A 13,002-nucleotide genomic window follows, 5' to 3' on the forward strand; every position below is an offset into this window, starting at 1 on the left:
TGGTTTTTTCCTTAACTTTTCTAACCAACATCACACGTTTCGAGTATTTGGCTGCCATACATTTCCACGTAATAAGCCACTTCGTTGAGATATCATTTGTGGCAAGGATACTATTTTAAAAAGAGCGAAATAGCTCAGTGAGCCCAACCTGGTAGCGTGCATGAAACTGAATCACTTATGTGTGGACGTCTGTGCAAACGTTGACGAGCAGCTGTAGAGATGGACTCGACTTGTAAACATCGATCTGCACTGCGATTTTTTTAGCGACGTGGTTAATCAGCACGTGCTGCACATTGGCCAACTGTGATTGCATGTTACGATCCTGAATTATACGCTGGTCCATTTTCCTTGTTCCGCAACTACTCGCCCAGATGTGGACAAAGCAGCTGTTGGTGATGAAGCAGAGTTGGGTTATATTAAGTAAAGCGGATGTGACGCCTTGTGTGAATGTTGCTTTACACAATCCGATTTTAATTTTGTTAGATTAATTTGTGTGATTCCGAAAGTGATTTGGTTGCGAACTGACCCGATATCAAGGACAATTACATTTCACCCATTCTAATGCCGCAGTCGAGACAAGGGGACTGCAAGTGTCAGCTGTCTGTATGAAGTATAATGAGAATGCAGCACTGGTCAGAAAATTAGACACCCATAGACTCATCACACAGAGACCCAAAAACTCATCACACAAACCCCCAAAGACATACACAGAGACCCATGGATAGCAACGGTCTCCTGTTATCTTACGTTTCGCTCCGTGTGCTGGGAGCTTCTTCAGGAACTGAACAGGAACTAAAGAAGCTCTCGGCACACGGCTCGAAACGTTGTAAAAACACGCGGTACACCCTGAGATATCGGAGAACTGTGTGGCACAACCGCGAAAACCTGTGCAGTTGTAGCGTCGATCAATGTTCGTGAGAAACGATTTAACGTTCAGCAACATCGTCGGACCTTTCCTCACCTCGTCGCTGAAGGTGATCGTCCACTCGATGGGGAAGTCGTTGGTGGTGATGCTGTCGTAGGAGAACGCGATGGGTCCGCCGGTGCCTAGAGTGGAGACGCGGCAAGACACACGACACACTCGGACATGTCTCCTGAGGCAGTGAAATTTTCATTTACACATTATCAGCCCGGGGCAAGTAAGTAAGCACCTTTATTCACGTGAAAATCCAATAACTTAATGCACAGTATTGGACGGTTCTCTCCTGCATTATCTGCTGAACTGGTTAAATGTCTGTAAATAGTCTAAAACACTATGCAGCGGTTGTGAATTCTAGGCCCATGGACCGCTGAGTAGGTGAGTGGGTGGATGAATAGATGAGTGGGTGTGTGAGTAGGTGAGCGAGTGGGTGGGTGACTTCCACGCCAATGGACCACTGAGTAGGTGAGTGGGTGGGTGAGTAGGTGATTGGCTGTGTCGAGTGGTGGTGGCGGGTTTAACTACACATTTATATTTACGCTATTCAACCCAAAAAATATCTTATAATATTGGACGCGAATGCCAAATTACCACATGCCAGTTTTCTATTGTTGGGGCAGGGGTAAGGTAACATCAGTCTTTCATACACATGGCAGTGTCCTCTCACCGTACTATCGGATAAATCTGCAGAGAGAGTCATCGACGAGTGGTGATCGTTTTTAAGCCACTACATCTTATGAGCAAATACAAGAACGACAACAACAATAGGACGACTTCTGCAATTGTTCAGGGTTCGAGAGACCTGGACGACTGCTTTTTTTGGCAGTGCATCGTTGACACACGTAGTCACCTGAGGGCAGGAAATCCCCTAAACAACAACAACAATGCCAAGCGTGACTCCAATGAAGTCAATGAAGCCCCGTCCATTACCTCCCATCAAGCGGCACACGTGAGAACAGAAGTGAGACTTGTTCCCAAACCCCCCTATTTATATGCTAGCAATGGCTCGACCAATCAGAGAGTTAATCAATCTGAAGGCGACAGAGGTGACGCCTCTTTCCGCGATTTTCTACCTTACCCGTCGAGTTCAGAATCAGAATCGATATTTTATCCTGCAGGAATCCGATGAGCTATGAAGCTCTTCACAGATGTCCAGTAGGGGGCGGGTCAGCGAGTTACAAAAACGACAACAACACACACTTGGTGGAGTAATCGATCATTGGTGGATCAATCGATTGGTTAAACTAATTTCCGGGTCCCAGCTGTGATGAGGATGAACGTGCGTGTGGGCGTTGAGCGATGCGATTGGCTCACCTTCGACGACGACATTGACGCAGCGCAGCTCCGTCTCCTGGCTGCTCACACACGGCACACATTGGGTGAGTAAACGCGCGTGGGTGAGCTAACGCGCGGGTGAGCTAACGTGCGGGTGAGCTAATGTGCAGGTGAGCTAACATGTGTGTGAGCTAACGTGTGTGTGAGCTAACGTGAGGGTGAGCTAACGTGCGGGTGAGCTAACGTGCGGGTGAGCTAACGCGCGGGTGAGCTAACGTGCGGGTGAGCTAACGCGCGGGTGAGCTAACGTGCGGGTGAGCTAACGCGCGGGTGAGCTAACGTGCGGGTGAGCTAACGCGCGGGTGAGCTAACGTGCGGGTGAGCTAACGCGCGGGTGAGCTAACACGCGGGTGAGCTAACGCGCGGGTGAGCTAACGTGCGGGTGAACTAACGCGCGGGTGAGCTAACGCGTTACAACGCGGAACGCGCACACCGTTATAACGCGGTTTACGAGTTGTCAATCACGAACTACTTTCTTGAGCGGCGACATACACTCCGTTATTTGTCCTGCCGTCTCACGGCGTGCGCATAGAAGTAGTTTTCGCCGAACGCGTTTTTCGCTTTAACGCAGCACGACTCTTTAGGAACACATCCAGCGCGCTAAACGAGGACTTGCTGTGCAAGGACCAATGGGGAAGGAATCATAACCCGAACAGCAAACAGCTCCAATCTTATACTAAACACAGATCTGTTGCGATTTGCATCGCATCTCATCTCGTCTATCCTAACAACCGGCTGCAATATAACCCAAGGGGTCCCCCAAGTGGTAGCGTGAGGTGTACACAGCGCCTCTCTTATCAGTGGGACATTAGCCTGCGAGCAGGGGTGTGATGTTCCTTCCTGCGTGGTTTTTTTGTCCTCCCAACCAAAGAGATTTGCGAGCAAGTCATCATCTTGGGGCCACGAGGTCGGCGCTCTTGGCCCTCTTTTTGTCGCACAATGCCACGGGGTCTGCAACGTCCCACGTGTGAAGCAGACAAGTGCGCACCATTGGTCGATGCACTTGCAAGTAATTCACTCTCATCTCGTTGCTCCTTTCGACAGTGCCACTTATGCTACCGGACTCGCTATTGGCCTGGAATGGCTACTGACGCGTTGCTGTCGGACGCGTAGAAGCAGATCTGGTGGCTCTGCACGTCCGCCCGGCCAGGGGTCCAGCTCAGCGCCGTGTGGAAGAGCTTCGGGTCTCCGGCATCAGCCTTGACGGCACCCTTCTGCACCCCGATGGGCGCGATGGTTCCCAGGCGCACGATCGTCACGCTGTGCAGAGACACACAGCAACAGCAGCAGGTCGAGGTCATGAGGTCGAGGTCAAAGGGGATGTTTTCTGGAACGATGTTTTCTGGCTCATCACGCGTGGGAGAGGATGCTGGCATGCCTCTCTGTGCGAGTAGCTTTATGGTCAAAATGCAAAATCTTTTACCTTGAATTTTGCTTCTTATTTATTACAGTTAATTTATCGTGTTTGTACAGAGACTCCCCTACTTACGAACGAGTTAGGTTCCAGAGGTTTGTTCGTAAGTCGATTTGTTCAAAAGCTCAACTTTGCTGCTGTCTATTCCAAACATGGTATACGGCATGTACACTAAACACTGGAAATTGATTTAAAAGTTGTATAATCTCCTGTGGATGTAGATGCGACTGGTTCTTCGTGTAGATGCCGCCACCGCCATCTATTGCGTGGCGGTTCAACTTACGACTCTCGGTCCAAATAGGGAAGTGGATATATGGGCAGGTTTGTTCGTATTTATCAAAGTTGTAAGTCGAATGTTTGTAAGTAGAAGAGTCCTTATATTTAATTGTTTTAGCTGTGATTAAAAATTTTCCCTTTTTGTGGAAAGTTTCTTACAGTTTAAAAAGCCGTTTAACCTTTCAATATTTTTCTTATTTTGCATATGTAAATGTTTGCCTATTATATAATCTTGATTTGAAGCTTTCGTGACTGCAGGAAGCCATACTCTTTGGTTCTTTCGGTAAAGTCACGTTGGTAGAAACATAATAATAGATCACGACGTTCCAATCGCCACACAAGCAACCGTCTTCAGGTGAGAGAGAGACAGGCTACTAAAACAAGTCCTAAAATATAAAGGTGAGTGACTCGATAAGGTGAACCTTCTTGTCTCGCAGTCTGTTAAAAGATCTAACAGTTGTGTGAAAACCCTCCACGTAGAAGAGGAGGGTCTGGATTCCTGCAGTCACGAAAGCTTCAAATCAAGATTGAACCGTCTCTAGTTCTGTTTTGTTAATGTGTCACGTGCAAAAACTCCAACGGAAGATGGCCCCTTGCTTGCCCTCATAGGACATTGCAAGGATCAGGCCTGACAACGGGTCCCTGGTCTAGACGGCTAGTAGAGGTTTTGTCCCAAAGCTTGGCTCCTGGATGTTCCAGCCAAACAATTGTGAAACATGCAGGACGCAAGAGGCTTTGGGACTGATCTTCCACGTTACCGGTACGGGACAGACTCAGTGACTTAAGCCCCACTCACCCTGCTGCCGCGTCGCTGGGCAGGGAAATGTCGACCTCCAGCTTAAATAGGACGCCCTGCGTAGCTTGGAACGCTTTTCCGTTCAGAGGCGTCACTCCCGTGAAAAATGGACCCGAGCAAGAACTTCCAGTCTCGACTGGCAGAGAAAAACAAGACGACCACAAAACACAGACGTGCGAAGGTGTTCATGGTGATTCAGTGCTTTGCGGCTCCCTGGCCTGGTTTTTCTGGTTACCCGTGATGTCCGATGTTTTTTTTCTTTCTTTTTTCCACGTGCTGAAGAAGCTTCCAGCACGTAGAGCAAAACATTGGACATCACGCTAAACGACCCGTGACCTTTGACATCGGAAACTTTTACGAGCTTTTATGAGCTTTTAGAAATGTACATTCATATTAAAGAAGGACACCAGCTCGTACGTCGCCCAGATCAACAAGGTCTGCGTCTCCAATCGAGCAGCAGCTACGACGCCATCAGAAAGCAAATGAATCAAAATTCCTAACAGCAACATAACGTGGGAAACATTAGGATCATACGGAGTAGGGAAAAGACTGACGCAGATTCTGCAGGATATAGGTGAAAGGTCAAAGTCAGCAGTACAAGTTTGGACAGGAAACAGGAGAATGGTTCCCAACAACAATAGAAATGAGATCGGGAGATCCACTATCACCAAACAACTTCATCACATACTTGGAAAGAGGGATGGATGCCATTCAAGACAAAGGCACAGGGATATTTGTGCAAGGATAAACAATAAACAACCTGAGATTTGTGGACGACGTAGATCTGATGGAAGAAAGCTTCATAGCACTGCAGGAAAGAGTTTGTACGCTGAATAAGTCAGGAAAGGATGCAGGGCTGAGGATTAATGTGGACAATGGTACTCGGAAGGGAGGACATTGAGAAAAAAGAGTTAGAATAGAAAGCAGCATGATTGTGAATTTAAAGGAATTTGTATACTTGGGAAGTCTACTAACATAGAACGATGACTGCACGAAAAACATCAGAGCAAAGATCTCAAAGGCAAAAGGAGTCATGGCAGGATTCAATAACATCTGGAGAAGCAAACAAATCAGCTAGAATACCAAACTGAACATCTTAAGAACATGCATGTTCAGTGCAGCTTTGTATGCCTGCGAGACTTGGACATTTAAAGTTTCAGTTTTCATTTCATTTATTTGGAATAACCCTGTGAGCCATTTGGCTCTTGATTCGGGTGCAACCGCAACAAACAATACAATTGCAAGATACATTTAAAATTGACTGTACGCAAATTGAAACATCCCCTACAAAAACAATAAAATATTTCAGAAAAGCACCGTTTGTTTATGCTGCGTACTAAACTGTGCAAAAAATCCCAATTTGATGTTAGATCACAATAACAATCAAAATACAATTTAGATTTCGATTTAAAGCTTTCGTGACTGCAGGGATTCATATTCTTGGTTCTTTCGGTAAAGTCACGTAGAAGGGAAATAATAAAATAATAATCCGACAGCTCTGTTTCTTCACCTGAGGACGGCTGCTTGCGTTGTGGCCGAAACGTCGTGAGAATTTTATTATATTAGGTTTTATTTTTAATATTTTATTATTTCCCCTCTACGTGACTTTACCGAAAGAACCAAGACTACAATTTAGATTCATACTCTTAGTTCTTTCGGTAAAGTCACGTAGGTAAAAATGAAATTAAAATTAATAAAAATAAAACAATAAAAATCACGACGTTTCGGAGGCAACACAAGCTTCCGTCTTCAGGTGAAACCGTCACAGCAAACTATCTGTACCTTATATAGTGGTTAAGGGGGGAGGAGCCAGGAAGGGCAGTGGGGGAGGAAGAGTTGTGAAGTGGTCAATTACTGCTTTTGTTATACTGCTGGGTGGGTAAATGAATTAGATAAGATTAAGCCGCTCTTTGTTATGCTGTTTGTGCGCAAGTCACTGTGGGATGAATGGACTCGTGGCCAGGGACGTGTTGCGCAAGTAACTGTGGAAGTACATAATAGAAAAGGAGCGGAAATGCCCATGTTTATACCAGTGTTGGCTGACAATAAAGAGTACTGTTACACGTTAGGGATGTTAGCACTCGGTGAAGTAAAATAGTGCCTGTCAGATAAGATGGTCCAAAAATGTGTAATTACATCTTTTTTGCATGGTTGATAACATCTTTCCAATGATTACTAAGTTTGTACCCATCATCACGATTACTCCCCCGCTGCCCTTCCTGGCTCCTCCCACCTTAACCACTATATAAGGTACAGATATTTTGCTGTGACGGTTTCACCTGAAGACGGAAGCTTGTGTTGCCTCCGAAACGTCGTGATTTTTATTGTTTTATTTTTATTAATTTTAATTTCATTTTTACCTACGTGACTTTACCGAAAGAACTAAGAGTATGAATCCTTCCAGTCACGAAAGCTTCAAATCTAGAATAAATACAATTTAGATATTTGCACTCGAAATGAATTGCTACAGGAGGATATGGTATCTAAACTGGACCCAAAGAGTGACCAACGTAGAAGACAAAGGCTGCACATAAGAAGAAGTCCAGACGATGTAGACGGTGATGAGAAGGAAACTGCCATTATTTGAACACCACATGTTGGACAACACCAAGAGAATTAAAAGTGTGTTGGCTTGACGACCACATAAGAGATTGCTGCCAGAAAGATGTGGCACCACTTGAGCATGTTGGCACAAGACAGAGGACTGATTTGAAGCTTTCATGACTGCAGGAATCCATATTATTTGGTTCTTTCGGGAAAGTCACCGTCTTCACCTGAAGACGGCTGCTTGTGTTGCGATCGAAACGTCGTGATCTATAATTTTTTTTCTACCTACGTGACTTTACCGAAAGAACCAAAAAGTAAAGACGGAGGATTATAAAGATGATGATGATGCGAAATGTATGAACTCTCTTGCAATTAATTTTGCTTGTTTTTTCTGGAATTTAGATTGGTTTGGTAAAATGAAGACGAACCCGGGTGATAAGATTAGTATATTTTTGTCTTGAAAAGCGACTTGAGTGGTGGAGGGCACAGCCTAACAAGACTATCGGCCACTCATTCAGTCCCATTCATAGGAGAAGTACATCCCCTCTTCAGAGCTTGTTGTCAGCTTGGGCAGAATTACAGGAATCATCAACTATTGTTTACACAAGTATAACACAAGTGCTGAAGCACCAACGAAATTAAGGAGCACAACTGAAAAGAAGACTGCACATGGGTAGCAGCACACATCAACTTAGCATCAAAACGCGTTTCCAAAACACCCAATAATCTTTTTATGTACAGCGCACTTAAAAGGCTCAGCATTTTGAACTGCCTTACATCACATAACAATGTCATATGAAAGCCGAAAAATAAGAAACACGAGATGTTTAGTGCTGCTAAAAGTAGTGACGTTACCCGATGCCACAATTGGTGGAATTTTTTTACGTGAAATGTGATGTCATATCTTGTGACGTCATGCTTTGATCCCAAACCACAAAATATCGGATCATTCTAAATTTCACATCTAGCCCCGATTTCAGGCTTGTTAAATAATTTTTTTTTTATTTAATCTGAAAATTACGGAGCACATCACTTAGGGACCGTCCATAAATGACGTCACGCACCTAGGGGGGGGGATCAGACAATTGTGACGATGTGTGACGAGGGGGGGGGGGGGTGAGAAATGTGACGTCACATCAAAATGCGCAACTTTAAATAAATATAGACAACACGTTCTACTTAATTAAATAGACTCTTTAATAAATGTTTTCTCCTACAACATCAGAGTGCAGCGCCACATTAAATACGCACTACAATGACAATAGTTTAAAGCGATTTGAAGCATGTGTTTTTTTTGGGCGTCATATTCGAGGGGGGGTCTGACTGTTTGTGACGCCGTGTGACGATGGGGGGCGGGGTCAAAAATCGTCCAAAATCGCGTGACGTCATTTATGGACGGCTCCTTCGTGACATCACGACGCGCCTGACGGGTGTGCGCGACTCACTCTCGAAAATGACCTGCAGCGGGATGCTGGAGAGCGGGCTGCTGGGGGAGTACGAGGTGGAGTCCATGGTGATGCTGCTGCGTGGGAAGTCCTCGATCATCAGCGCCAGGGCCCAGAGGCCCGAGGCGTTGGTGGGCACCGAGAACGTGACGGTGCACGCGTCCTGCACCACAAAGCGACGCACGTGCGTGCGTGCGTTCGCCGATGCATGCGGTCGGTCAGACTTCTCAAAATTGGACAAATATTGGCGCCAGTTCTGGCTACCTTCCCCTCGTGCCCGTCGTGTTCCCACATCTCCGAATCACGCTTATTTGGTGGATTGATGATTATCTTTTTCCAGTCCAGTGACAGCTGTTCCCTATTCCAGGCAGCTTTACTTACGTCGTTGCAACTCCTCCAACACACCATCGACCGTCCCCCCCCCCCCCCCCCCTATGCCCTTCTTTGTTCAAATTTAACATTCTGATATTAACCTACAAGGCACTAAATGAGCTTGCGACTGTCTAGCTCAAGTCAACTGCTCTCATGCTACACTTCTAAATGTATGTTCCCTGGACTCTGGGATACTCTGTAGTGTAGACATGGGTATAGCAAGTCCTCGTTTAACGCGGTAGTAGTAGTAGTACAGTAAGGGAAAAAAGTATTTGATCCCCTGCTGATTTTGTACGTTTGCCCACTGACAAAGAAATGATCAGTCTATAATTTTAATGGTAGGTTTATTTGAACAGTGAGAGACAGAATAACAACAACAAAATCCAGAAAAACGCATGTCAAAAATGTTATAAATTGATTTGCATTTTAATGAGGGAAATAAGTATTTCACCCCCTCTCAATCAGAAAGATTTCTGGCTCCCAGGTGTCTTTTATACAGGTAACGAACTGAGATTAAGAGCACACTCTTAAAGGGAGTGCTCCTAATCTCAGCCTGTTACCTGTATAAAAGACACCTGTTCACAGAAGAAATCAATCAGATTCCAAACTCGCCACCTTGGCCAAGACCAAAGAGCTCTCCAAGCATGTCAGGGACAAGATTGTAGACCTACACAAGGCTGGAATGGGCTACAAGACCATCGCCAAGCAGCTGCGTCAGAAGGTGACAACAGTTGGTGCGATTATTCGCAAATGGAACAAACACAAAAGAACTGTCAATCTCCCTCGGCCTGGGCTCCATGCAAGATCTCACCTCGTGGAGATGCAATGATCATGAGAACGGTGAGGAATCAGCCCAGAACTACACGGGAGGATCTTGTCAATGATCTCAAGGCAGCTGGGACCATAGTCACCAAGAAAACAGTTGGTAACACACTACGCCGTGAAGGACTGAAATCCTGCAGCGCCCGCAAGGTCCCCCTGCTCAAGAAAGCACATATGCATGCCCATCTGAAGTTTGCCAATTAACATCTGAATGATTCAGAGGACAACTGGGTGAAAGTGTTGTGGTCAGATGAGACCAAAATGGAGCTCTTTGGCATCAACTCAACTCGCCGTGTTTGGAGGAGGAGGAATGCTGCCTATGACCCCAAGAACACCATCCCCACCGTCAAACATGGAGATGGAAACATTATGCTTTGGGGTGTTTTTCTGCTAAGGGGACAGGGCAACTTCACCGCATCAAAGGGACGATGGACGGGGCCATGTACCGTCAAATCTTGGGTGAGAACCTCCTTCCCTCAGCCAGGGAATTGAAAATGGGTCGTGGATGGGTATTCCAGCATGACAATGACCCAAAACACACGGCCAACGCAACAAAGGAGTGGCTCTAGAAGAAGCACATTAAGGTCCTGAAGTGGCCTAGCCAGTCTCCAGACCTTAATCCCATAGAAAATCTGTGGAGGGAGCTGAAGTTTCGAGTTGCCAAACGTCAGCCTCGAAACCTTAATGACTTGGAGAAGATCTGCAAGGAGGAGTGGGACAAAATCCCTCCTGAGATGTGTGCAAACCTGGTGGCCAACTACAAGAAACGTCTGACCTCTGTGATTGCCAACAAGGGTTTTGCCACCAAGTATTAAGTCATGTTTTGCAGAGGGGTCAAATACTTATTTCCCTCATAAAAATGCAAATCAATTTATAACATTTTTGAAATGCGTTTTTCTGGATTTTTTTTTGTTATTCTGTCTCTCACTGTTCAAATAAACCTACCATTAAAATTATAGACTGATCATTTCTTTGTCAGTGGGCAAACGTACAAAATCAGCAGGGGATCAAATACTTTTTTCCCTCACTGTAAATGCATTGTTGAAAGGTTCTGCGTTGAGCGAAAAACGCGTTCCGCGAAAACAATTTCCCACCCATAAATAATGTCCTGATAAAGTTTGGCGAGATGTGATGTAGCACACACACACACAGTGTGATGTGATGTACACACACACAGCAGTGAGATGTGATGTACACACACACAGCAGTGAGATGTGATGTAGCACACACACACACAGCAGTGAGATGGTATGTCACCACTGCGTTACTGTTTCACTCCTCGTACTGTATCGCTGTACCGCTCAGCCGTGCAGCTCAAAGTAGTTCGTCGTCTACCGCTCATGACGGTGCACGTTCTGCGTTATAACGCGAACGCTGGGTGATTGTGCATTCTGCTGCTATACATCAAGACTGTGTAGTCAATATTACGGGGTTATGTTTTGCAATCTTTGGTGACTTGTCTGGAACCATCAACTTGCTACACTTGTGAACCTGGATTAAACTCAACTCCGCCTATATGCGTCTATAGGCCACTGTGTGTCAATGGGTCTCTATGCAGTCTATGAAACCCGTAGGTTACCGGTGACCGTGCAGAGACCATCAGCTTGCTATACTTGAGAACCCATTTCAATCATGCATGACTGAAACCGGAATTTGAATCCGGGGATCTGAGTTCAGTGCTCTGAAGTCTCATCCATCCGGTTACCTGCCACATGTACCGGTTTTCCACATGAATGAGACGAGAAGCACGTACAGAAGATTGCGAGGTGATTCTGTGTGTCGGTGTATTGACATGACGTCACCTGTAACAAATGCGTCTGCAGCCCTGCCCCAGGCTGCATTCAGATCGATGTCTTGTGAAACCATTAAATAGCATTTGGGTCACAGCCTGGCTCAGTAGTAATAAGTGGAAATATCACCTGTACCGTGAGAGTACCCGGGCCGGCACGGCTCGGATTGTGCCAGTGGGAAAAGGGGTAATGGATGCGACAGGACGCACCCCGTCCAGAGTTCCGAAGGGCGCGACTCCACAGATGCTCCCGCACTCGTCGAGGCTGTCCTTGTTGGCGTAGCGACACTTCACCACATCCTTGTCTGAGTCCAGCACAGGGATGCTCCACACCGTGGTGCAGCCCACTTTGAGCCTGCGGGACGTCCGTCACACCCGCCGATGTTGAATTTTGCGGGGCGCTCGCACGCTTCGGCAGCTCACGTCGCCTCATATCAACATCTCGCGTCAAGGGAATCGGCACACTGGCGGCTGTCTCTGTGGGGCACAAGGTGTACGCAGAATGGGCCTGCAAGTGGGCAGTTTGCTAGAAGTTGGGGGAAATATGTTCCTGTTCTATGGTTCTTTCGGTCACCTACGTATGGATTCCTGCAGTCACGAAAGTTTCAAATATAGTTTGAAAAATTTTCCTGTTCTATGATAGTCACAAAAGACCTCCCGGGGGCGGGGTGAGGGTATTGATTTAATGTATTATCCCAAATTAAGCAATCTTGAGTATTTATTTTTTCTCCACCTGATAGATTTGGACCGTGACATCACACACGGTCTACTATTTTTAAAATGAAGTCACGAGATACATAACGTCTACTGTGAAGCAAATAGTGCATATTTACTTTTTTATTTTACCAGGGAAGGCCCACTGAGCGCGATGTAGTTATTTTTGCAGAAGCGACCTGGCTATCACAAATGAAAGCTCAACGAAGTGGCTTATGCGGAAATTTATAGCAGCCAAATAGTCTAAACGCGTGATTCTAAATGTGGAGGGGAAAACTGGAGGACCTGGAGAAAAATCCATGCGTCTCCAGGGAGAACATGCAAAGGCCAAACATAGAGCAGGCGTCAGGTTTGGGATCGAACCCACGACCTCCTGTATACCAGGCGAGGTAGTTAACATCTCCTAGCCACTGTGGCGTCCTTCATGATCAATACATGTGCAGCATTAATCAGCGGTGGCCACCACACTTGAACCACAAACCTCTTTAAGGACACATGGTTTGTTTTTTTCAACACTGACATTATTTTTTTTGTGTTTATCCTTTAAGTTAATATATTAATCTACTATAATTG

The 13,002-nt window shown here is 45.9% G+C and overlaps 1 protein-coding gene across 1 annotated transcript in view; it reads right to left on the reverse strand.

Annotated features, from left to right (window-relative positions):
* LOC133360063 (IgGFc-binding protein-like) overlaps positions 1-13,002 on the reverse strand; it is a 75,994-nt gene that overhangs the window by 44,567 nt on the left and 18,425 nt on the right. The window contains exons 5-10 of the mRNA XM_061578648.1: positions 11,926-12,070; positions 8,733-8,895; positions 4,741-4,876; positions 3,347-3,514; positions 2,234-2,274; positions 962-1,047 (exon numbers count right to left, since the gene is read on the reverse strand). Coding sequence (XP_061434632.1) covers positions 962-1,047; positions 2,234-2,274; positions 3,347-3,514; positions 4,741-4,876; positions 8,733-8,895; positions 11,926-12,070 — 739 coding nt within the window. The remainder of the gene's footprint in view (positions 1-961; positions 1,048-2,233; positions 2,275-3,346; positions 3,515-4,740; positions 4,877-8,732; positions 8,896-11,925; positions 12,071-13,002) is intronic.

The sequence above is a fragment of the Lethenteron reissneri genome, chromosome 67 (genome assembly GCF_015708825.2).
Source record: "Lethenteron reissneri isolate LAM-NWPU_2019-01 chromosome 67, ASM1570882v1, whole genome shotgun sequence".
NCBI lineage: Eukaryota > Metazoa > Chordata > Hyperoartia > Petromyzontiformes > Petromyzontidae > Lethenteron > Lethenteron reissneri.